Here is a 26,346-nt window from a genome sequence, read left to right on the forward strand (position 1 = left end):
TTTTCATACACTGATTTATATTTATTCTCATTGTGGCCTTTGTGCATCAACATGTAAACATCTTCCCCATCCCCCACAATCAATAGCCCCCACTAAAACAATTGTACAGCACAGTTTGATTTGCTCTGAATTGCATGGCTTCCCACAATAAAACACTTGAAACTTTTGTTTAAAAAAAAGAAAGTAAAACTTCCAAAACAAAAAAAAAGGAGGTTTTTTTAAAAAAATAATTTTTGGTAGCTTGTGTTGGAAGCAAATAACTTTTGAAATAAATGTAGGCACAGTCTGGTAAAGTAGCTGCCAGAAGGAGTGGAAGGAGTTCTCTCACTTGTCTCGCATGAGAACCATTTCTGTCAGGTGCACCAGGGCCTCTCTCTCGGGGGACGGCCGCAGCTTGCGGATCTCGCGCGTGGCCGCGTGGCAGTAGCGCTGGGCGAGGTAGGTCGTTTGCTGCACACCATCACTCTGAGGGAAGGAGACAGAGCAAACGGGGACCTGATCAGCTCCTGCTGCCTTCTGCCTCTTCCAGTCACAGGGGGAAGTTCTAAGGTTAGTAAGTACCCTCATACATTATATTCTGCTGGGGAAAGGAGGATTCCTTCTGTAATCGGGGAAGCCCACCTACCTGCCCTGAACTGTCCAAGTACTAAAACTCATCCATTACAAAACAGCACTGGTATTAATAACAAAGTAGAAACTAATGGTTTATCCCTTCCCCTCCTCCCCTAAATAGAGATGTACAAAACACCCATGCTATTCTGAAAAATAGGTAATAATTTTGCACAGACCATTACTCAGTCTTTTTAGACCAGAGTCATTTAAAACTGGTATAGGGTGTGCACTGCTGTTACAAGACTGACTGGAAATTACATGCCATTTATACCAGCTGTTGAATACAGCTATGCCTCATGCTGAAGGAACTGAGTTCATGCATGAGCTGTTTACTTATTATGTGGATTTTATGCTGTTGGAAGAGAAAAAAAAGAAAAAAAGTTCTTCAGTACCTAGCATTTCTGCTAAAACACTGTGTCAGTAGGAGAGCTGAGGAGTTCTTACTTGGCATTGTACATTGCATACTACACAGCAGGTATTTGCCAATGCAGCCTTGCTATTTTACTTGAGAGGCAATGAATTTCAGACTGAGCAGCAGGGAGAGCAGAAATATTTGATATCAGTCTTACCTGCAACACATATTTCCATGCACGTTCAACATCTCCTGGCTTACTGAATCTCCTCATTATCATAGCATTCATTTCTGGAAACTAAGCACAAAGGGAAAAGGGTTTGTGCTTGCTTTTGAGTTGTTTTCCATGTAGCTGCCTGCCATGCTCAGGTCAGAACACCACCAAGTGCAGCCCTCTTCCCCTGTCACTGCTGTTGCTATAGGTATAGCTTGAGGTTTGTACCTGCAGTCTGCACAGGACTACATTATAGCCCAGGCATTTAAAACTGAAACCTGGCTCTGGCTCTGCGGGCTGTAGCCAGTTGGTAGCAGAAGTCAGCACCTGCCATTTTATCATGTTAAGCAGATGTTGCAGTGTGGTAGCTACTGATGTGGCTACTGCCTGGTGTATAATCTGCATCAGATACTCTATCACAGATGATGGTTGGTGTTGGCACTCCTAGAAGAAGCACCTCTGCCCCCACACCTACAAAAGAGGTTGTTGCAATACTGTACAGTTCAACCTGTAAAATCCCCCATGGTAACACTGGCTGTTACATTCCCATATATATTCCATTGTGCTGGTATTTTATATACACAGATTTTTTTTTTTTTTTAGTAAGAGAAAAATGATAACTATAAAGTATTTTGTTTTCAGTCACATAGCATTTGTAGTTAGCACTCCATGCTCAATTCCCTACAAATCAAGCAGGTAACTCAAGTCAGTTGTTTTGAGAAAAATCACATCACTTAGGTAAATATGCAGCCTCTTTCTTCAGACAGCCTAGAAACAGAAAAACCTAATGCTTAACAAAATACAGCTACAACTTAAGGCAGCTACTCCACAGAAGAATTCTGTTTAAGGGAAAGAGCTGTTTGTTCATCTTGCCTGAAAGGATTACAGTCAAAGAAAGATGATTTCATTTCTATATACTTGTAAACAATGATCTGCTTTCCTTGCACGCCTTTGGTCCTGTAACTGCAGCGTTACAACCTCGTTCAGGTACAAACATGTAGCACCTGTCAGTGCTGTGACAGTCTCCTATTACTCATACACAGTCTTGGAGATGCATTCAGAAGTTCAGTGATGACTCATACTTTATCTAAAAGAAGAAAGTCGTGGCTTTTTCTAGATCCTAGCTTCCTTCCCACGTAACGACAACTTAATTGCAGTGTTCATGCAATCAGTTTTCACATTATTCATATTTACAGTTATATAGGTTGGATATGGGATCACTTTTTATATTTAAGCACTAAAGGACATGAAAATCCCCAAACTTGTAAGGCAAAGCTGTTATTAGCAATTCTGCATATTTAGTGGGCAGCACATCAGCATTTAACAGGAATGCTTATAATAAAAATAAACCTTCATTCTTCAGCTGTACTTGTTTAAGAGGAACTTTAGAATTAGCATACACTAGTCTATTTCCTTAAAAAATAAATGGGGTGGTTTTTTTTACTGAGTGAGCTAACTTTAAATACTGAAAAAATAGCTACTATATCAAAGTAAACATTTTTTTCTCCTTAATATTCTAATGCACAAAGGTGTATTTCAGAGGGAGGGGAGAGGACAGGAAGAAAAGGCATCTGCTACTGAAGATCCAGAGCACATTAAAAACTAACAAATGTTTGTCACGAAGACAACTGGAAGAGTACCTGGCTCATGAGTTTTTTTCTCAGACACAAATATATGAAATATCTTTTAGTAGCATCACAAGTGTCGGTTGAAGCTCCACATTTTTTAGCACTCATGCTTTGTTTTTTTATCAATTAAGTCTGCAGTGCTGTTGTTCCTGTTTTTTGAAAACAGCAGGACATTTGCAGCATATAAGCCTTCTGATTAATGCAGAAAACTTTATAAGATGGTCAAGATATATTTCAATGCAAAAATGTACACTTCCCATCTATCAAAGATATAAATGAGGAAAAGGTGGCCTACAAAGAACAAGATTTTACAATAGGAGTGACAGATTTTATTTTATTTCTATATTATGAACTAATTTATCTTGTAAAGCTAATTAAAAGATAGATGAAGTTTAAATTGGAATATTCAACACCCACAAGACAATCAATGTCACCCATTCTCCGCCAAAATTGGGTATTTGCAACATGCCTTGTTTTCTTCTACATGTGGCTTTAGCACACACAAAAACAGTTTTACAACTCCATCCCCCCTCTCTACCTAAGCATCTCACTGTTCTTTGGATAGCTCCAATTGCTGATGACACAGTTCTGAAATAATGATTCAAGAATATGCTTGTGAATCCCCCAGATGAGTGTGGGGAGACACTGAGGACACAGAGGAGGTTGTTCTCAATTGCATTCATTGACTCTGTCAGTTGGCTGATACTCTGTGCTCCTGTCTGTTCTGAGATACAGATCCTTGGAAATGCCCAAAGGATAAGGAAGCAAACAGATGTGTATGCTCCACCTCTCCCCACAACAGGCTCTTTTAGAAGGGGAAGCAAATGTCAAAGTTGTTGGGGTTTTTTAAATGATTTAGAACTTTTCCCATGTTAAGCTCTAAGCAATTCCACTGAGAGATCATAGATGAGAGCTCTGCTGGAACTAATTGTGCCAGCTTTTATATCACACTGTGAAGGCTGATAGGAAGGACTGCTTTTTAAGTCCCAAATCTGCTTGCCTCTGGTGAACAAGACACTGGAGCAAGGAATTAAACCAGCTTCTTTCCTGTTTATGGATTAGCGCCAATTTTAATGTTTTTCTTCATGCTGCTCACACTTCTGTTTTCATTTTGCTCCCCCAAATAATTTCTAAGGCACTGCGAATCTTGACCAATTTTAAGCTTGTTTTATTTATGACACTACCTCTTCTCTTACCCAACCTTCAGACAGGAAACCTACTCATATTTGTAAATGGATAATACTTGAGGACAAAGAGATGAAAAGATCAAATCCAAAAAATAAAGGTACCCACCTAAAGGCAAGGCAGGTATTTCAATTCTTGGCCCCAGATGGATACAAAGTCCAGAACAAGGCAAAAAAGCCAACATACACACTCAAGCCTGAGAAGAAGATGTCTCAGGAGAAAACACAAGCAAGAAGCTACTTAGGAATAACCTACACAAAAGGTGCTAAAACTCTCTGAATACCTACAAGAGCCTAACAGTAAGTAGAGTTGTGCAGGAAGGTGTTTCTCATATCTTGTATGTGCACAGAATCCATCTGATACTGAACCCTCTGATTTGTCACATGTGCCCAGGCCACTCTCATCACTGACACTGGAGATCTTATGTGTTTCAGCTGGTCCTGTGAGGAGTAGTTTACTCTTTTCATTTTGAGCAAACAGCTTCCTGCTGACTTACCTGTCGACAAGCAAATAAGACGGGGCCTGTGGCTAATCCAAGCTTGAGATCTGCTGCTGTTGGTTTCCCCAGATGGTCAGCACATGATGTAAAATCCAGCACATCATCTATCAACTAAAAAAATAAACATACAGATTATTTAAAATTTCTTTTTCAAGAAATTTTCAAGTATTAGAGCTAAATACAGAATAATCCTTGTTAAAGACAAGATTTGTAGGAAGCATTAAGACAGCCCACTTTGGTTTCTAAAGCACTTTGGAGAAGTTTAGATTTTAGAATCCATTTAGTTCAACAAAAACACTACCTGAAAAGCTATGCCGACGTTTTTTCCATACTGGTATGCAATCTCATGAACTTTGGGATCGGGGCAGCCTAGAATTGAAACCTGAAAAAAAAACCAAAAACTCAAGTAAATAGAAAGCTTTAGTTAGCTAAAAGTTAGCACTTTTAGCCCCTGACCCTAGGTGTGACACAGCCAGCATAGGCTGGAGGGATCTGGGAAAGGCAAAAAAAGCTGACTCGGGCACATTCTGGCTTATCTCAGTTCATGGAGACACACAACTGGCCAAGCTTACTAGAAAACAAGGCTGAACAGCAGTGCAGTATTAAAACTACACTCACATCTGCAAAGAGATTAGCTTCATTAAATATTTATCAGGCTTAGAAATTACAATGCAAGGATAAAGAGAGAAGAAATGTGGATGCACTTCACATGCAGGGTAGTAGTCACATCCAGTCCAGTGATGGGGAAATTAAGCTAATTACATACATAAATCAGATAACTGGAGGTCAGATAGCAGATAAATGGACATTACATGTCTCATAAAAGATCACAAAGTTGGACCTGGTACAGTAGGGGCAGTTGACATAAGGATGATTATTTTTAAGGTGATGTTAACTGTATCTGACTTGCTCAGGAAGATGACTTGATTAGCCTGCAGGCAAAGCTACTGAGGGATAATTAGTGGCAAAGAAAAGACAGCAAATGAAGAAAGCACACCAAGCTCACAAAGGTGTCACTAAACTGAGATAAACAAAACATTTTACTCAAATGAACAATCAACTACTTGAGAGACAGAAATTTTGCTGAATAAACTCCACAAAACTAAAATACAGGACATTAACTAAGATTTGAGAATTAATATCTTGCCTCAAAGTAAAAGCATTTATGCTTTTTGCATTTATGTACTGATTATACATTTTACAGAATGAGGTTGGTTAAATACTCAGATTTATTTCAACCTTCAATAAACCAATTAGAACAGGAGACAAAAATCCACCCTGGTTTATTGCAAGCATTTCAAATCTGCTGTGACCAATGCAAGGAGTAAAGATACATTTTACTTAAGACTAAAAATATATGCTAGGAAAACACAATATAAAAAAATAAGTGTGTGTGTGTGTGTGTGTGTGTGTGTGTGTATGTATGTATGTATTAAGACTCATTAAGACTGTGTAAGATAGGATTATAAAAAACCCCTCCAATCCCAAAACCAACCCCAAACTAAAAGCAAGTCCAGCAGTAGCTTTGAAGGTGAACATGAAGACGAAAATAAGAAACAACATTATATCCTAATAAATGTGATGCAACTTGCTCAAAATGAGAGATTATTTCATGCAGCAGTGCACTTCATATCTTAGCATCAGAACACTTCCCAGTCATAACGTGCAACATGGATAATAACTAAACCCCAGAGGAATCTGGATAGCTGAGAAATTAACAGCATCATACATTCTCCATTTTTATTTAAAGGAGAACAGTACAGCAGGAACATAATGCTACTTATCTCTAATAATCACACAAGATCCTGAAGGCTATTAAACAGAGTGAACTGCAAATATGAAATATTTAAACCCATGTTGCTAGGGACTATCAAAGTAGAATATTTTGCCCTTTTATCCTGCTTTTGATGTTTTTCTTCTAAATAGCAGTACTTGCCCGAAGACCTAACATCTACTGCTGTACCATGCAAACTTTTGGTTGCTTCTGTAATATAAATCACATAATACCAGCATGGCAGGGGGACTGCATCCACCCTGTTCCAATGAAATCCTTACCTACCTCCTCCATGTGGAGGATTAAAATACAGAATTCAGTGACAAAATCCTGCTTGATGGCAAAGGGTCAGAGTGGGCAGTAGCTGGCAGAGGGTGGGAGGAAGTGCTGTGTAAAGAAAAGAGCTTCCTCATTTCACCTGAAAGGTCAATTCTTGTTCATAGACCAAAAAAAAGACAAAAAAATAAAATTCAGGAGATTTGTTTTGCCAGTCATCCTCAAGTGAGCAACCCTCTGACCATGACCACATAATAAACCTGCAATTGGGTTGATTCTATCAGGGAGCTCCTTCAGGCTTCAATTTCTCAAACTGCTCTTGTGGATTGTTGCCCCCAGCTGGACATTGGCCAGGCTGCAGCCAGGCAGCCTGTCACTCCCACAGAGTTTAAGTGGAGCTGTACTGGGATAATGTTCTGGGATAATACCCACATTTGCAAATACAAATCAGGATAACCAAGTCAATACAGTGATGTGTGTTTAAATGACAAATCTCCCCCTCTGAAAACAGCCTAGAGCTCCCCAAATAGTTATGACTGGCTCATGACAAATTTAATCTTGCAAGAATTCAGGCCTGTCCTCCACTAAATCATGATGAAAAATCCTTCCTAATACCAAGTGAAACAAATTCTTTAGAAAATTTCTTTGAATTCAGCAAAGCAGGAAAATCTCCTTGGTGTTATTTTAAACACACTCTTTGCAATAAAAAAGTTGTTCCTGTTATGTTATATGAGAAACTATAAACCATTTTTGCCTCTTTGCTGAATTTCACATCCATAAAATACATCATCAGCTCTGGATAGATACATCCTGCTCTGATATTAAATATGTGACAATATGGCAGCTGGAGTTGAAAGCATTTGCACATCTCTACCAGTGCTCTGTAGCTCAGAGAGGAAAACCTGCTGCTGGGCCAGAATTTGCTTGAATAAACATGACAAGAGATGTTTGCTCTTGTAGTCCTAGATTTGTGGACTAGGAAAGGAAAAGGCTCTAAAATGTTCCCCTTTTCCAGCTATTCTCTTCCATGCCCATCTCCAGAAGCAGTCAGGTTCCTGCCCTCTCATTCCTGGCTCATCCACCCATAGATGTTTTTCTAGACAGGAGCAGTGTTCCTCTTTCCAGGAGAATCACAGCATAGTTTAGGTTAGAAGGAAACTCTGAAAGTCATCTGCTCAAAGGAGAGTCTACTTCACAGTCAGAGGTCTTATTTTCCTAGGCACCAGTTCCACATGCTGGCAGGGTTTTCTGATGGAGCCCTGTGCACACACCAGGAACTCACAGGAAGATCCAGAGCTTTAGACTATTGGTTTCTTCAGTCCCTTCCACAGCCCTGCCTTACACAAGGAGGCAAAAGCTTCCTCCTAATATGGAAATCAAGAATCTCTAGTGCACCCTTACACTCAAAGCAAGCAGGATTTAATCCATCATGTGAAAGTATACCATGCAAAATATAAATAGCTTTATGAGGCTCAGAAATTCACATTACAGCAGGGTTTAAAAAAGACAGAAAACCTGCTCAGGTTATTTTGCTATCTCCAGCTGGCCTGATGACTGAACAGAAATTCCACTCTAGCCTTATGATGTCTGAATTCTTGAACTAAAGTCACCTCATACTTCTCTGAAAAATGCCTTGCAGTAACTTAGGTTTCAATGACTCTGGGCCATCTGCCACTGCCTCCTTTTACAATACACTTTAATTGAAATTTTGGTAACATTCCCCCATGCAGAACTGTTGTAGAAATAAACCGGAGACTGGGATGGCTCTTAACATCTTGAGCAGACTGTTCTCTCCCTAAGTCCTAACTTAAAGAATTTTGATTTAAATGCAGTAAAGCTTTGGTGGTACAGAATGTATCAGTTACAGTGTATGTCTTGCTTAGACATTTTTGCAGGAATACTCTCCTCTTCCATTTCTAAAGCATGGCACCATGAAATTCTAAGGTGCCACCTGAACCTGTTTGACATCTTCTTTCCAGTTGATACTTGTATTTATTCAATCCCAGCAACTAATCAGGTTTTTCCTATCATTAACAGGAACAGAACTGCTTCTAAAACCCACAGTCTCACCTCTTAGTTTTGTCCCTGAAAACAAGATATGAATACTCTTTATTCCCTAACTGAATTTCCATTCAAGATAGAACTGATGATCCTGCTTATCATTTTTGCTACAGGAAACAGAACTCCCTTCTGATTCCATTTCTTCAGTAGCCAAAGCCGTCAAAAAAAAAAAAATCTCAACACCCACATGCAACAAACCCCCCCCCCCAAATCATGCCCCACCCCACCCCCCAAAAAAAAAATCCCTTTTAACTGCTATCAATAGAGCTCTCCTAATCCTTGCAGAGAGAAACTGAAGGAAACATACATATTCAACTCATTGGTACTATGTGCAGCTATAAGGATTTGCCATGAAGAGAGACCTTCTCTCTCGGTTTTCCTTTCTAAACACAAGAAATTTTACAGCATATAAAATTCCAGCAGTTCAGCTGGAACAACTGGAACAACTCAGACCAGCCACTAGAAGAAAAGCAGCCAATCACCCCCTTGATCACAGCCTCCGTCTTGAGGGAAGTGCTTAAATCTTTACCTCCTGGAAGTCATGAAAAGGAAAAAGCTTAAATTAGCACATTTATAGGGAGAACCCACCCAGTGGGAATGTGTTTTCTTTCATCTGCAAAGATTCTTTTAGGCAGACTGTCAAAATGAATATTAAAACTTGTGTATGTTTTCTGGGGTAGCAGAATAATGTGATGCTCTTCACTAGTCCAGGTGCCTACTGATATAAAACAAGACTTGCAGAAGAAAATTGTCAGGGACATATTGCCATTAATATGAGCAATCCTGAAGACTTAATTTCTTTCCTCCAACTACAATAAAAGGTATTTTCCCTTCCCCGAAATCCATGTGTCTCATTCTACATGATCATTTTGATATAAGCAATTTTCAACTGATGTCTGTTGCACAAATGCACCAGTTGCCTATGAATAAAGGAAGATGATTAATACTAGCACAGATTTTTATTCTAATTATTTAAGAATTCCTGCTAGCTATAGAATCCATTAGCTATACTGCCTTTCACTAAAAAGAATAAACAAAACTCTCTTTCGGGGTGAGATTATTACCCACCTCTATTTTCTGCACTAAAACTGAACATCTACTTTTGAGTAAGAACATAATCTTGAATTGGATCTTTTTGTAATCAAGTAGGAGAATCGAGTGACAGGGTTGGATAAAGTAATTGGTAATTAAAACCCCAACACAAATCAAGTACAGGCTTCTGGTTTTTAACAATATGATGTAGAGATATCAGGAAAATGTTTTCACCCAGAGGGTGGCTGGGCACTGGAAAAGGCTCCTCAGGGAAGTGGTCACAGCACCAAAGTTTCTGACCGAGTTCAAGAAGTGTTTGGACAATGCTCTCAGCACGTGGTGTGACTCTGGGGTGTCCCATACAAGGACAGGAGTCGGACTTGATGATCCTGATGGGCCCCTTCCAACACAGCTTACTCTCTGATTCTATGATAATTGTTTCCTCCCACTGTTACCACTTAAGGTCTCACTCAGCACCAATGAGCAGGGCCAGATGTCAAAGAAGTCTTAAAATCAAATTACAGGCTCAAAAATGATCAACTGAATTTAAAACCACAGTCTCAAAGTTCCAGAATTTCATAAATTGAAGATTTCCACAGTTTTGATTATTTGAACTTCATTTTGATTCAACTGAGAATAACAATAGATCTGTGTATAAATAAAAAACGCGAAGAAAAAGTGAAAACCAATATTGGAGGCTACACAGCTGAACTGTGATAAAATTCACAATCTCAAACCCATTCACATTCTGGCAGAATACCATGTCAAGGTTTTGCCTTGGAGGGTCTCCAGAGCAAGCAGCAATACTAGTTTAGCTGTGAAGCTTACAGTATGGTATGTTAACTTCAGAAGAGACAGACGTACATACTGCTTTACAACTGTTTGCTATCAGACTCGCCGTCTTCTTAAAAGTCTTCTCGAGGTAGTGAGCAAATCTCTCATTCTCGTTTTCCTTGGAACCCAGCTGGAGGAATTCACCTAAAAAGTTGCACAGAAGGGAGGCTTTATTTGTTGGCTTACTGCTTAGGCAAGCAAATTGGAAGATAAAACCAGGAAAAAACCTTACCACGCACCAGATCTTCAATCACCTGAGTTAGAACAGAGATGATAGTGGTATTTCCAATTCGTGCTAAAGCTACAGAAGCAGCTGAGAGGATGAAGTCACCAGCTAGAACAGCCTAACAACAACAACAACAACAACAAAAAGGTGATCCCTTAAGTATTTTCTTGTGTTACTACAGACCATACAATTCCCTTTATTTGTCAGATCTACTCACATTACAAAACCTTCCTACATAAAGCACAAATATCTCATTTTAAGAGCGAAAAAACACACAACCAAATATTGAAATCTGAGTAATTTTTGAGTCCCTATCATAGGGTGCTGGTTATATTTTTCTGTATAAGCACTGTCCTCCCTGTATAAAGTATATGCTTGCTTATGAAGTTTTTTTGAACATTAGTTCTCTATTTCACCATTCTCTTGTGGCTGTTACACCATGTGAACTCTGAACTGCCCCAAGTTCCTTTCCTGCATTTTCTGGTGAAGACCTTTCTTGTAATGCTCTGTGAAGAAAACACCAATTAAAAAAAAAAATTCCCACTGACTGAAAACATTTTTGTGTTCAACACTGAATCAGCATTCAGGATGAGGAACAAGTTTAAAGTATTTCAACAGCACTGCAGAGAATGGCACAGGGAATCTAAAATCATTAATAATCACAGAATGGGCCAGGTTGGAAGAGGCCAGAGTCATCTGGTCCAACCTCCCTGCTCAAGCAGGGTCATCCCAGAACACATGGCACAGGATTGCATCCAGGTGATTCTTGAATCTCTCCAGTGAGGGAGACCCCAAAGCCTCTCTGGGCAATCTGTTCACATTCAGGTGGAACTTCCTGTGCCTAAGTTTTTGTCCTCTGCCTCTTGTCCTATTACTTGAGAAGAGCCTGGATCCATCTTTTTGACACTGCTTTCAGACACTTATGACGAGGGCCCCTCTCAGTCATCTCTTCTGGAGGCTGGACAGGTGCAACACTAACACACTTCAACCATTCACTATCTAATGCTTCCAACAGTTCAGAAAAGGAAAACACATTTGTCTCACCCATGAACTGTGCACACCTCTTCATATTCTTTGTTATATTCCAAGACCAAGCCATAGTAACTTTACAAACCTCTAGGTACTTGTGCTCTGGTGAAATTCAAAGGCAAGACTTGCATGTATTAGCAAACTCACTTTCCTCTCTCCCCAGATTTGATTAAGTGTCCTTTTTCCTCTGCGAGAATTTGCATCATCAATGACATCATCATGAACTAGACTGGCTGTATGGATCATCTCAGCAATTATGGCCACAGAGCGCTGGCTTGCTTGCACCTCCCTAAAATAAAAAAACAAGAACTGTCAAATAATTAGATCAATTATATATGCTGCAATACACTACAAATCTCTATTAAAAACAAAATTGCTCCGCTGAAAACAGCTGTCACAGCTTTTTCCTGGTCTGACCCCCTTCTTTCAAACCTGGAATTAGGAAGACAAGAGAGAGTAAGATCACATTAGTACAGTAAGTGCAGAGGGATGAGTCCATCCTCATGAGACCTATTTCTACATTGCTGCATTAACAGTACTGCAAAACCCCTGTGTTATTGACTTTAATCCCTCTAAATCCAGACTGCAATAAATAGCACAGCATCAAGGATGCTTGGCTCCAAGACTGACATCTGGAAAACAGCAGAGAAAAGAATGACAGGTAGCTCTGTAGATGAGTTTTAATTTTTCCTTATCTCTGTTGCTCTACCTATAATCGTGGCATCACAAACTCTCTACAGCTGCATAACTCTAAGCAGCAATCTGGAGAGATCAGAAGGAACAGAAACCTGCATTCTACATTTGAAAGACATAACTCATAGATCTTATCCTTTATGTTATCTGATTACCTTAAAACCCCAGAGGTTCTTCAGAAGCCTGAGGAATTAACTAGAATTCTACTGCAACCACTTTAGGACTGTAAACACCAACTACCTAACACTTATTGGAAGTGTTTTGGGAAGATCTAACACTGATGATTCAACTCTCAGTAGTTCACACTCCTTTTTTTTTTTTTTTTTAAACTAGGTGAAAAGAAGGTAAGGGAAGAACACAGAAGCAATTATCTAGAGAACAAAACTGGCAAAAAGCACATAAAAGAGCCAACCTAGCTCACACAAAGGACCATCTCCCTTAGTATCCAGCTTCCACTGGTATTCATGGGTTACATGCAGGATCCCAGAAATGGCTATCCCAGTCAGCCTTGCCTCACAGGTGGAACAAGTCCACATGGACATTTAAAATACCTCACACACAAATCAATAACACAAAAAACCCCAAACCCACAACACAAGAAAGAACCTACTTCTGATATATAAATAACTGTCTGTATACTTCTGGTATACAGACAACGGAGAAAATCATACTATTTTACAGAAGAACAGAAGAAGAACTGAAACAGAGGATAATTTCACTGCAGCTAAGGGAATTTAAAGCTTTCCTGCACTGCCTATGTCCTTTAAAATGTAGTGATTAATCCCAAAATGAAAGAACATATTGCAGTCTGCTGACATAACACTGCATTCTGACACCTACCTCTATACAGAATTTTGCACTGCTGTCAATGGGAGTTCTACATCCTGAACAATAGCAGGATGAATGGGTAGCTCATAGGCCGTGAAAATATGGCTTTTACACAACAGAAAATAAGAGCTGGAAACCTTCAAAGTTGTTTGGAGGCAAGTCTTAATGTGGACTATTGATTTAATCAAATGCTAGTTCAGTGTAAAGAGTTTTCCAAGACAAATTACTCTTACTAAGTAGGAGAAAACTTACCTTCAAAAAACTGTAAAGGTCTCCAGCCTCTTTCATGCACTGTTCTCCTTTTGGGGATTCCCTTTTTCATTAATTATGTCAGCAGACTGGACTTCCTGCTGGGAAGCAGCAGTAAATGGCAACACTCACTGACACACTGAAATATTTCAGTAGTATGAAGATAGCACAAAACCAGTTATTTCAAAAGCAGGTTCTGAAAAGTTCTGAATTATACTCTATCTTATCTCTGACAATGACTAAAAATGGCATAGGAATGTCCATGGCTTCCAGAATGTTGTATCAAATGTGACAATTTAATCTGAAGGGGTTTTAAAACTACTGTTTCCACAGAGTCTCAAGCAAGGTTCTACCCACTGCTGGCAAAAAAAGTTCTGCAATAGTTTCCTACATGCATCTTGTGAGACTAAATCTAGATCAGAGCATGCCTACTTTTAGGGGAAAAGACACAAACCCCAGGATCTTTCTCATCCCCTGCCATTTTTCATTCAGCTTCTCCTGCAAAACAAAAGCAAAAAGTGGCAGTAACTCAACAGATAACAGCAAATCCAGTAAGTGGAAAGATGCCATTTTTAGGTCATTCTCAAAGTAAAGATGCCCTGAGATGATGTGTATTTACAGATATTTTATACAGCTAATCATGTTCTGTTTTTCAGTAGGACGCCCTGCTTGATTCAGTGATAAGGTTTTATAGATCTGCTGTACCCTGAGATGTTTTCCATTTCAGAACTTGTTTCATGAACACTGAACAAGCCAAGGCTGACCATACAGGTTAAGAAACCCCAAATGTCTCCCTCCAAATGTCCCTGTCCAAAACAAAAACAAAAACAAAACAAACAACCAAAACCACCCAACAATGGTGAGGGGCTAACTCAAAACCACACAAACCAGTATTTACACTCTCCAACAAAAAGCTTGGATGCAATGTGTTTGCCAGTAAGTAAATATTGCCAGTTTAAGGACAGGAAATGAGCATAAGAACTTGCAACATTGTTGTGCTATGGCAGCAGTCCTTCAAGCACCATTCTCCTGCTAAGGCTCTGGGGCTGAAAGCAGCAACCATCTCAGAAACAGAGTCTGTGACACAGAAGGGCACTGCAAACCAGGGGAAGCACAGAGACTGCATGTGCTAACACCAGAGAAAACTGCAGAGCAGCTGGCACCACGGGCTTTTGACAACAACGGTTTGGAGGAGTGAAACAAAAGGGAACGAACTCTAAGGTTCTTGGCAGGTTCATCTTTAGGAAATATTCAATTTTATTTTATTGACATTTTATTTGTTTCTCACACTATTCTGATAAATTTATTTCCCTTCCCTCCCCCTCTCCCCAAACTTTTGTGCTCACTGTTTTACCTATTATCATTGTATTTCTTTGGCCCTCTCTTATTTGCCTCTCTCTTTTTGGTTGTAGGAAAAGAAATAAAACCTCTGATTTGAGAACACCTTTGGAGAACACAGAAACACTAGGTCCTGTCAGGCTAAGTGATAATTCTGTGAAGTTCTTCATACAGGCATGTGAAGAAATCCAGGCAGTGGATGTGCGAAATGGAGGGTTTGCATGACCCCAACTTAAACTATTTACAACAATTCTTACTCTCAAAGCAAAGCAAAGTTGCCATCAATAAGCAAAAAGCCACTGCCCAAGGGACTTAAAGATTCAGGGGAGGACTTAGGACACTTAAGACTTCAAGAGCAAAGAAAAAACACACTTCAGTTACTTACCTTTTTGGTACTAATTCAGATAATTCTTTATACAACTTATTGTGACCACAATAAAGTGACCTCAGTCTAGAAAAACAGTTAACCTGCTGAAGGTATAGCAAATACCTCACCTCATTCAAACCTAAATATAAATGATCAATGTCACCTAACCTGCAAGCAGAGCCACCTGGCCATTCCATTCTCCTGAGAAATCCCAGCTATTCTGGAGGAGAAGACAAAGAGGTCCCTTGGGACTGCCTTGTAAGATCAGGACCTGTAGCCTTCCTCAATTGTTATTTCAACAGCCAAATAAGGAAAAGTATTGCCTTTTATACAAAAACTGCAGAAAAGAAGAAAAGAAAATGAAAAAGCAGGCAAAAGCATGCTGGGTCCAGCAAGTTATATTACAGTTGAGAATGGCAGCAAGATGAAGCAGAAGCTGAACATCAGCAATACAAACCCCAGAGGCAAAAGTAAAAAAAAATGCTGGGGAAGAACAGTACAGGATATTGGCTCACCCTACAAACCTACAGATACTGTGGTCAGTCTCTTCAATTACACATGTGGGAACCAAAGCCTCAACAAAGCCTCAACAAAGAAAAACAAGCCTGGGAGAAGAATCAGTATTAACTGAGGAAAAGAATGATAAAATGCTTCAAGGGAAATGAATGACAAATTGAAAGTGGAAAAACATCTTAAAAAAAAAAACACTGGGAGAAGCAGAATGTAAGGCAAGTATTTTTCCGCCCAGGTTTGTAGAAGAGTAGCAGAGTTAAAAATATGCAGTATTACTTCTCTACATACACAATTTTCCTCACAAACATAAAAACATTTGGAAGAACCATTTGCCACCTGGAGACAATGTTGCTTTAAGAAAGAACAATAATGAATCAATCACAGTATCAATGTGAATGAATCAATCACAGTATCAATGTGCACCCCAAGCAGATGTAAGACAGCCTGCTTCAAGCAGCTTAAAAGCAAAAGAGAAGAAAATGTCCATAAAAACTTTATCAGCTCACAGGAACTAAGTATCCACAGTACAAATGTAAATTCCTTTTGCATGGCCCTGCCAACCTGCCAACCCACAAAAGCATTGGTCACCATGCACCAACCAACAAGCAGTACAGTGAAGACTTGTGTCAACATATGGGATATTTAATTACAATCACAGGCTTGGAAAACTTGACACAGGGCACAGGACAGGAAGGTAAATACCCCCAGATTTCATTCCATTCCTTTGCTGAAACACTTCTGTCCTTGCCACTCAGAATTTCATTCTAAAAGCAACATGACAAAGATGGTGACTCAGCCTGGTTTGCACTAGGAACGTTCAGATTATTGAGGAGGCTTTTTAAACACTGAACATATTTTGGAGGAGCTGATTAGAACCACAACAGATGTACAAACACTGCCAAATGACACAGGCATCTTGAAATCAGAGGACTTATGCTGAGGGCTGGCTACAGCAAAGCAAGCACTTGCCCCAGGCATATGTGGCACTTTCTTTCTGGCATAGGGCAGGTCTCAAAACTGGTCCTGACAGTTTTGAGACAGCACAACATGTGGGCGAGAATATGTCCATGAGCACATATATATGTCAAAAGACAGTAAATACACTTTGAGCATACAGGCAAATTCAGTCTTTCTACTGCTATCTCTCTTTGATTCACTGTTCAACTCCCACACCGTATGACATCAGTTCCAGCCTTCTCAGTACTGCACACATGATTTTGTTCATAAGCTTTTCATGCAACACACTAGAATGAGATAAAACTATTTTTACAATTATTTTGATTCCAAAAATGCTCCAAAAACTCACTGTCCCTGTTGTTAAAAGTCTCCTCCTAAATTTCCATTCTCTTAGAAACATAATGCTTTGTCTTAAGCAGCTCTTTCACCCTGTTCTTGATGAATTTGTAGACCACAAGTCTTCAATGCTCATGATTACCCTTGCAATCCACCCCTGAAACCAGCTGGACTTAACTTATTTTGAGCACAGGGATCAGGCACGCTGATGATTTCAGGAAGTGTGATATACACTCCTGTAGTTGAACTGGATGGCTGATGCATGCCAGGCTATCTTTGAGGTTTTTCATAACAAAGGTGGTTGCAAACCACACTGGGGTTATGCCCTAATGGGACACCTGAGACCCTACAAGCTCAAGCAGAAAGTTTTGGTTTACTGGGCTTCCTTACATTTCACCACAGATGGATGATCATCAAGAATGACTCTGCCATCAAAAAGTGCCATCCTCACATTCCTGTTTTTCATGTCAAGATCACCCATGAAAATATTAAGCCAGTCAGTGGCAAAAGGTATCCCTGAGGATTTTCACAACCAATATTGTTCCTTTTGCAATCTCAGAGTCAATGACAAGAAGCAGTCCTGAACTGACAACAGAATCTGGCTGAAGCAAAGTTCATTAATCCTGGATGATTTTTCCTAAAACAAGGGGAACTGGCACACAGAGGAAAGGACGCTGCTCGGTTTTGCCTTCTCCTTCATAATTATATTGACATAGAAGGGGCTACAGGGGGAAGTGCTATCCACATGCAACAAAATACATGCCATGCTCTGAGGTGGCAAATCAAGTCCAACAAGGCATTAAACTAGTCCTACAGACAGAAAATGGTGCAAGAGCCTAGAGAAATCGTTTAAGACTGACATATTAGTCTAGAAACACTTCTGGAAAGGGACCAAAGATTATCTGCTTGAAATTCTGTACAAGGCAAGACTGGAAGCATAGCTGGAAGGCAACTGGAGAACACTCCAGCCAACATCTTTCCTCAAAATGCAAACATAGCAGTTGACAGGAACGTGTGGAGTGAAGCCATTTACAACGAGCCAGACTTGGGAGTGATAGAGAATACAGGCCAAGCATGATCTTCTGCTCAGTTAAAACTGCTTTCAAGTAACTTGGAGATCATAAGGATTACACCAGACTAATTAGCTTAGAATCTTACATAAAGTGTAAGAAACTTGCTACTAGAGGGTGGGAAAAAAAACTCTTAATGTTTTCAAACTCTCACAGCTTTGAATATAATCATACCATGTCTTTAATAGCTTTTCTGCATAATTACTAAAAAAATCTATGAAGGTCTCTTCTCACAGCAAACTTCTTACCTGTGACCAGAGTTTAATAGGAACGGGAGTGATTACAAATGAAAATACTTAATGAAGTTTACATAGTTTCAAAGAGTATTAAAGGTTCTAACAAAGCATTTATGCAAGAAGGTAGAATTGACTAAAAGCCTTACAAATATAGTAATTCAGCAACATTATTTATCCACCCTGCTTACAAGTGCAGTACAGTCCACGATTTAACACATGGAAACATGTAATAAACCCAGCAGTTTCTTTTGCACTGACAACTACAAAAATACAGCTTCAAGATGGAACTTACATTCAGGTTTTACTGAGGAGCATTTTATTTTCATAAAGTATTTTTCAGAAACATGAGAATGATAACTTTCAAGCATGATGTGTGTACCTGAAAGTGACCAACTCACTTGGAATTATTATGGTGAATGTTGCAAGCCCGAGCCATTAGCACCACAATCATTGGTCGAAAGGCCTTTCCCTTCCCATCAAAGTAATAATCACACATTTCCTTAAGTTCTGCTGCAGAAACCAGCAATTCCTATAAAAAGGACAAGAGCATTACAGCATAGAAGTCACAAAGTCAGTCTGTTTAGTGTACGTAAAACAGTATGCATGTATAAGGTTATTGCTTGCAATCATTCCACCCAGTGTAAGCTCAAATTATTTTTAAAATTACTATGAGTAATCTGAAATGTAAATGATGCATTCCAGTACTGCAAATCAGAAGTAAAAATTGCATTCTGGTACTACAAAATATGAGAAATGCTCCATTTGCCTTCAGTTTAAGTTTCAGACAGCAGTTCATAAACATAAATAACATCAATAAATATCCATAAGTAAATATATTTCAATAAATATCCACACTGATGGCTGCTATTAAAAACAATCATCATGACATCCCAGCACAGTCACTAAAATCCCTTACCTTTTTAATATCTTCATAGAGATTCTTCAAGTCTTTTCTACCAAGTTGAAAAGGGTCTTGGTATTTTTCATCACTAATTGTCTTACTGCAGCTGCACCAGTGGGATGTACTTGTATGATGAAACCTGGTGACAGTGTTTTTCAAGAGTAGGCTTGTTAGAAGTCAAGTTCCCTGATTCTCCATTCAGAAACATCTGAAAGGGCTTCTTTCTCTCCCTCTCCCCTCACATCCCATTTAACAAAATGGCTAAAATATATGAAGACATCAAAACACTCTGTTTTAGATAGACAGCAAGGTGCAAGGACAGAAAAGCTGTGTATTGATGATCATAAACCTTTGGGACCTGGCAAAGTGCATTTGGCAAACACACACGCACACTCTGCCCTTAACAGATCCCAGACCTGAGACACAGAACACCACCTTGCTCTCGATCTTTTCCTTTTGAATATACTATGAATAGTGTAGCCTACATTTGGAGCTAGAGCCTTCACTTCTGGAAACCCAACTATTACTTTCTTCCCTCTCAGGTAAACTCCTGAAAAAAATATTCCTGACTTAGATTTGATATTTTTTCCTTTGTATACCCAGCTACATAATAATTGAAATCAATACTTCCAGGTAGCGTGATGATGCTAGGGAAGTTCATCAGAAAAGGGTGAAAGCTCCACCTGGATGCATTAAGATGCATTTAACTTAGGAGATTTGTTTGTCTGTTTCCTGAATTTGAAGTTTCTTCTTCTTCTAATGTTTCCTTTTTCAAAGTGAACCCTAGGTATTCTCTCGCAACATTCTTGCTTTGCCCGTTACTCTCCAGGATAGACGACTGAGATTCAGACTCAGCACTACAGCAGCAGTCTACACTGGAGTAAATAACCTTATTTTCAAAGCTTACAGCTCAGAGGTGCACCTACCCAGTTCACCCAGTAACTATGTCCTTACCCACTACACAACAATGTGAATCTCCAACTTACCGCCAAAATACACTACATATTTTTGGAAACGAGAAAGTTGAACTTCTTTGGGTAATGTGACACATCTGCACAAAATAAAACCAGGGACAGTTTATCAGAACTTTAAACTGCCAGAAAACATCTGACTACAAAAAAAATGTACCCATCACCATTGCTCTATTTCTCCATTTTAACAATCCAGCAGCAAAGGGAGTCCATAACCCCTTCCACACCACGTGAGACACGAGTGCACACTTCACCAGGCACGCTGAACTGACTCTTCTGCTCCAGAGCCTTGGACTTTCTCCCCTCGCAGGCCCAGCCCAGGAAGCTTATCACTTAAATTACCAAAGCTGCTCCAAAAAACCCTTGCTTTTGCACTTGAGCAAGGTGCAATTTTCAAAGATTTCCAGCCTGGCAGATAAACCTGGACTGCACCAGTCAAGGCACAGAGAAAAGGACGAGCTGTTTTAGTACACTAACAGAAATCATGTCCTTGTTTTCCCCGAAGCAATTTCAATTCTGCCTGCTGTTTATCATTTACACCTGCCCATCTTCCCTGCTAAACGTCCAGAACCTAACTTCCAAATCTACCAATCTCTCCAAGGATCCCTCCCTGCAGACAGAGCCTAGGAGCATGGGGGAAGGAAGGCACAGTCCCAGGTGCAGGATTCCAGCAGATACAGGCTGAGGAAGGAAGTACAGCTTTTACTCTGCTCCTGGGAGCACTGCCAGGAAGTACCGAGCCCTGCCCAATGCTGGGCTGAGCCAACCTAAAATCACTGCAATCCACCAAACTGCCTCTGGAAAAACTCGGGCAGAAACGCTCAAGGAGACCTGCTCCTTGTGCCTCAGCGTCTCCTCACACCTGGATTAAAGCAAAGCCTCTCTCCTTAAACAGTGGGAGACAAACAAAAGCACTGCAATGGCTCAAGGGCACTCCTCCATCCGCCGTGCTTACACGAGGCCATGCAAGGAGACAAACGAAGGCGAGGAGCTCAAACTTATCACTGATCTGCAACCCACTGCTGTCTGACTTCAGTGTCCGCCCCTATGGCTGAGACATTCCTAAGTCGCTCTCTCGGACCTCTCACCGCGTTCTGTTGCTAAAAATAGCTGATCTCTTCCTTCAGTGCGGGCACACACAGACTCCCTCCCTTACAATGCCGCTTGACGCTGGAGCAGCGGCTGCTGCGGGATGCTGGACTCGTTCGCCAGAGCACTGTCCCTGGGTCAGAACAGCCAGAGCACCTCAGCGAGGCTCAGAACAGCAGCCTGGCCTTGTGAAGGAGCTCCAAACCAAGGCAGTGAGTGAACTGCCCCCATTACCGCTCGCAACGCTAACACACACAAACGCCTTCAAAATCCCACATAATGAGAACCACTTCCCCTGCTCCCACCTAGGCCGGCTCCCAGAGGCTCACACACTGACCAGCGCTGAAAAGCCCTAATCCGGAATTTAACCTTGCACCGAGCGCGCTCCTGACCCCAGGAGCGGGAACCGCCCCCGGGCCGTGGCACTTCCCGGGCGGAGGCTGCAGAACGCCGAAGGAGCGGTGGTCGCGGGTGCCCTCCCGGCCCGGTGCCCTCCCGGCCCGGTGCCCCCCCGTCCCGGTGCCCCCCGCCCCATTCATTCCGCGCCCGCCCGGCGCCGCCGCACTCACCGCCGCGCTGGGGGCCGGCGGAACGCGGGGGCCGGGGCTCGGCACGGAGCCCAGCGGCGGCGCCCGGCGGCACCAGGCGCCGCTCCGCCACCACCACCGCAAGGCCATGGTGTCCCCCAGCCCCGCCGCGCCGGCACCGCCTCCCGGCACCGCCGCGACCCGGACGCGGAAGCCCCGCGCCGCCACCGCCCTCCGGCCCGGTGCCGGGCGGGCACCCCAACGCCCTCTTTGGGGGCGGGAGACCTCAGGCCGGGTTCGTGGGTGGTTCTGGAAGGCGAGGTCTGGGGACATGTGGTGGCGGCACTGGTTCCCCGCCTGCCTGGCGTGGGGCTTTGTGGCCGCGCTGTGCGGCTCCCGTGGGCTCTGCCCGGCCCCGAACGCCTCCCGCCCCGAGCCGGGTCAGTGCCCGCGGCGCCGGGCGGCGGAGCTCTGCGCCTGGGCCCTGTCCTCCGACAGCCTCCTAGGTACGGCCTGCCCGGTCCCGGGGCTCTGTACTCCTGCCCTGCCCGGTCCCGGGGCTCTGTACACCTGTCTTGCCCGGTTCCGGACTCTGTACTCCTGCCCTGCCCGGTTCCGGACTCTGTACACCTGTCTTGCCCGGTCCCGGGGTCTGTACTCCTGCCCTGCCTGGTCCCGGGTCTCTGTACTCCTGCCATGCCCTGCCTGGTCCCGGGCTTTGTGCACCTGCTATGCCCGGCGCTTTTGACTGTTGGGTTGTAGCAGCTCCTGAAGCAGTAACTAAGTGAAGACCTGATACGCACAGTCAAATATAGTTTTAAAGTTAAAACTAGATAAACTGGATTGGTCATAAGGAGCTTTTTTTTTTTTTTTCCCGGGTCCCAGTTATGTATTAGTGCAGAGTTGATAACCTGACACGTCCGGAAGTACACAAAACATTCTAGCTCTCGGGTATACAAAACTGCTTGTCGTCGTTGTGCGAATTGATATGATAACATTACAGACCTATACAATTACTTGTGAGCATTAAGAAATAATCGTCAGTGATTAATCTTGTGGCAGCTGGCTATAACAGGATCTGTCATTAGAGGTAGAGAGAAACATGGCTAGCAGCCAGGCTCCGAAGATGCTAACTAACTTAAAATTTTTACAAAACAGTGTCTATGAGGTACTGAGATTTTATAATTAATGTGGAATTGTAAGATTGTTGCAAGCAAAAGTCCATAAAGATGGTAAACCACACTGGTTTAAAAGAGTATTTGTCCTCTGTTACCATGGAGAAGGGCACAGAGTAGGTCTGAAGGAAGGATGAAGTGCAACTTCTGAGTACACACGTTTATGCTACAGCAAGAGCTACATCTTCTCACTCATTCATTCACTGTTTACATTATTCAGAAAAGATTCTTCTGTTTTCTTGGGTTGCTTGGTGATCATTGCTGCATATGGACTGTACACAGCAGTTACTGGTGCACAGTGACTTAAATTTGTTGCACTGCACTGTTCAGCTGTGCAGAAAGCTGAACTTCTCTGTCTCCTCTGTCTCTTTTAGGGTGTCTCTAATTGAGTGCAACACCAAACTGCCCTGAGACTGTTCCAGTCAGAGTCTATTCAATCTATTCTTAGATATGGTTTAGATCTTAAAACTAGAATGTCCTGGTAGATTCTTTAACTGCAGAACTTTAACTCAGTCCTTTTCAGAAATTCCAGACAATAAAATCCTAAATTTATTTGGGCTTGCTTTTCATGAAGGCTTAATATACATTTGTAAAGTTGTAATATTACAAGTTTTAATTGTTTTTAAAGCATTTTGACTGAATTTAAGAGGAAACATATTAAGAATAATATGAATAATTGTTTTTATATGGCATTTGTTGCCTGTTTTATATTTACAGATCCTTTTCCAGTTGATGTGATCCAAGAAAATTATGTCCGTAATGTGAGAAATTGCATTTTTTCAGTTGTCTATCCTACACCTTTTAAATCTAGAGTTCGTCTTGTAGCTGTTTCAAAGGTTGGCTATTTTTTTTTATTCCTCTCTAATTAGTAGAAATTATTAATACATGTACTATTCATATGCTATTTATCGTGAAACATCTTCTCAATAAATACTTTAAACAAACAGAGCATTTAAAACATATTGTGAGATGTCTTTTAATGGTGAAATTTGTAGAGAAAACACGTTCGTTACCACTGACAATTTAATCATGTTCAAGTATTATTTTTTTCTCCAGGAAGTTCTTGAAAATATTTTGGATCTTGACATATCTGTCAAAGGATCATCTGATTTTCTGGAGTTCGTCAGTGGTGGGAAAGTGATATTTGGGTCTGTTCCACTGGCCCACAGGTATGGGGGTCACCAGGTAAGTATGGCACTTGTTCTTCCAGGTGGAATTGTGTAGGTCTTTCCTTGTGAATTACACCTGGATAATAGCTGTGAGTTCATGAGTGAGTACAACAACACTTACTAACAGTTTGATTGCAGACTTGTTCTCATGACGGGCTGCAGGTGGAAAAGAACTATCATATCCTTCCACAGTATCCTATTTACTTGCTCTGCTTTTGTTATGCCTGAAGCAAATTATGTTTTTAACTTTCATTAGCCGCTGAGTCTGCTTAGCACCCCAGCAGCCTGGCCAGCTATTAGTATCTAATACTAATAGCTTGGAGGAGTGGAGAAGGACAGAGCCTCACTGCAACACCATGATTACTAATGTTCAAGTTTCATTGAAATGGCTATGATTATTCATGGAGAAGAATGCTAGATTTGTAATTTCTAATAAAAAAAACCAAAACAAGCCATGTGGGTTTAAAGGCTTATTATACAAAAGAGACAGGTCTGTAGCTGTACGTTGTAGCTGGAAGGTAAAAAATAAAAAGAGGATTACTGGCGTTACTGTGGTTTTCTGATTCATTTTTGGAGTGAGTATGGAAGTACAGCTTTAGGGTTCAACATTTTAAGGTGAGCAAATGTGTCTTTTGTGAGGACCTAGATTTAATCTGTATTGTTTCAAGTATAACTTCTATAAATAATAGAGGACGATAACTTGATTTTAATTTTTGTCAGTTTGGTAGCTGGGCAGGTCAGCTGGGGGATGGAAGAGCCCACTTGATCGGAGTATATACAAACAGGTGTGACTTTTTTAAAAGTTTCTGATTGAACTCTGTTCAGTTTAGCTGATTCATGGTTAACCTGAGGTCTGTTGTTAGAAATGCCAATGGTATTTTTGCAGGCATGGTGAGAGGTGGGAACTGCAGTTAAAAGGGTCAGGAAAGACCCCATACTCCAGGTAAGTTGCAGTTACTCTGTGTACTCTAAAACGGAATGTTTTCTTTTCGAAGTTTACTTTGATTTTATGATCTATTCCTTATTTCTGTGTTCTCTGTAGGAATGGTGACGGGAGAGCTGTGCTTCGCTCTTCTGTTCGAGAGTTTTTATGTAGTGAGGCCATGCACCATCTTGGAATTCCTACAAGCAGAGCTGCTAGGTATTTTTCTTTCCTTTATTCAGAGTATACTAATTTACAGGTAATTTTGTGACTGAGTTTCACTGAACATCAATAAAGCAGGGCAGTTAGTTTCCAAGATGAGAGATCTCTTCATATGTATGCAATCAAAACAAAATATATTCTCCACAGATTTTTGGATAAAACTTTCCAATAGTAATAAACTCCAGCAATTAATTGCGTCACATAGTTTGCTGGATTCTAGAAATAGAGCTTAACTTTAGTGTAGTAAAGACTCATTTATATAAAGTCAATTCTAGAATCTTGCCGACTAGGAAAATGTTGGAAGTGGCTATTTATGTACTGTCATTTTTAAAGTTGCTGGGAAAAATTGTCAGTCATATGAACAAACATTAATATTGGAGGTAGAACTGAATGTAGGCAATTACTCTCAATTCTTTATCTATGCAAACACCCCTTGAGCAGAGAGAGAGAGTTTGTAAAAAAAAATTTAAAACTAATTCTGTGTGAACCAGAGGAGACTAACACATTCATTCATTTGGATGATTTTCTCAGAATCAAGTAACTGAATATTTTCAGATGATCATGTTTAAAATACCAGTTAATTTTGTGTTCCAAGTAGTCTCAATTCTGTACTGCAGTGTTTCAGTCTTTAAAGAAAGCAAATGTTCTGCAGAAAAGGCCTGTACTCAGCTGCCACATGGCTAGGTGTCTGTATTTGCAAAGTGTCTGCAAATCTCTTTAGCATTAGTTCTAACTCATTTGCTCTGTTTAAGTGCAGTGTTTGTAAATGACATTTTTGATGGTTTATTCACTGACTTCATCTTGAGACTCTTTGCTGTTGGCTGTTAATGCAGAACTTTAAATCTGTCTGAATATCAGCAGGAAATCATTTGGCAGGTTAGAGCCTCTCTTTGCTGTCATCTCAACAAATTGTTCAGTGCAAAACCAGTATGCAATTACCCCTTTACTGTGCACGAATTCTACTGAGCACACAGTGTGCTTTAGCTCTCTGCTGGCAGATGGGTTAAATGCCTGGCTCTCTTGACTGTTGTACAAGCTCTGCAGACTGTTTGCAAGACTTA

At 40.9% G+C, this 26,346-nt stretch overlaps 2 protein-coding genes across 6 annotated transcripts in view; one reads left to right on the forward strand and one right to left on the reverse strand.

Moving 5' to 3' along the window:
• On the reverse strand, positions 1-22,130 carry PDSS1 (decaprenyl diphosphate synthase subunit 1). 2 transcript variants are annotated; one of them, XM_059841466.1, is made up of 11 exons: positions 21,840-22,130; positions 20,197-20,261; positions 19,226-19,349; positions 18,708-18,838; positions 11,870-12,011; positions 10,700-10,811; positions 10,502-10,611; positions 4,792-4,872; positions 4,488-4,601; positions 1,182-1,262; positions 1-465 (listed from the first exon to the last, which is right to left on the reverse strand). In XM_059841466.1, the coding sequence occupies exons 1-11, from the start codon at positions 22,128-22,130 to the stop codon at positions 325-327; spliced, it is 1,392 nt and encodes a 463-aa protein (XP_059697449.1). In that variant the 3' UTR covers positions 1-324. The 2 variants fall into 2 exon arrangements, with proteins under 2 accessions (XP_059697449.1, XP_059697456.1); XM_059841473.1 differs by lacking the exons at positions 19,226-19,349; positions 20,197-20,261; positions 21,840-22,130 and adding an exon at positions 13,496-13,590 and having other exon boundaries at positions 18,708-18,840.
• Positions 22,129-26,346, forward strand: part of LOC132324811 (protein adenylyltransferase SelO-like) — a 24,124-nt gene continuing 19,906 nt past the window's right edge. For 3 of the 4 annotated variants that reach the window (XR_009485744.1, XR_009485743.1, XM_059841326.1), the window contains exons 1-6: positions 22,129-22,303; positions 23,690-23,808; positions 24,029-24,157; positions 24,862-24,926; positions 25,028-25,084; positions 25,184-25,282. Coding sequence is in view for 2 of the 4 variants with exons in the window: in XM_059841326.1 (XP_059697309.1) it covers positions 22,129-22,303; positions 23,690-23,808; positions 24,029-24,157; positions 24,862-24,926; positions 25,028-25,084; positions 25,184-25,282 (644 nt within the window). In the remaining 2 variants the exon portion in view is untranslated. The remainder of the gene's footprint in view (positions 22,304-23,689; positions 23,809-24,028; positions 24,158-24,861; positions 24,927-25,027; positions 25,085-25,183; positions 25,283-26,346) is intronic. The other variant, XM_059841335.1, reaches the window with a different exon arrangement.

Source organism: Haemorhous mexicanus, chromosome 1 (genome assembly GCF_027477595.1).
Source record: "Haemorhous mexicanus isolate bHaeMex1 chromosome 1, bHaeMex1.pri, whole genome shotgun sequence".
NCBI classification, from domain to species: Eukaryota; Metazoa; Chordata; class Aves; order Passeriformes; family Fringillidae; genus Haemorhous; species Haemorhous mexicanus.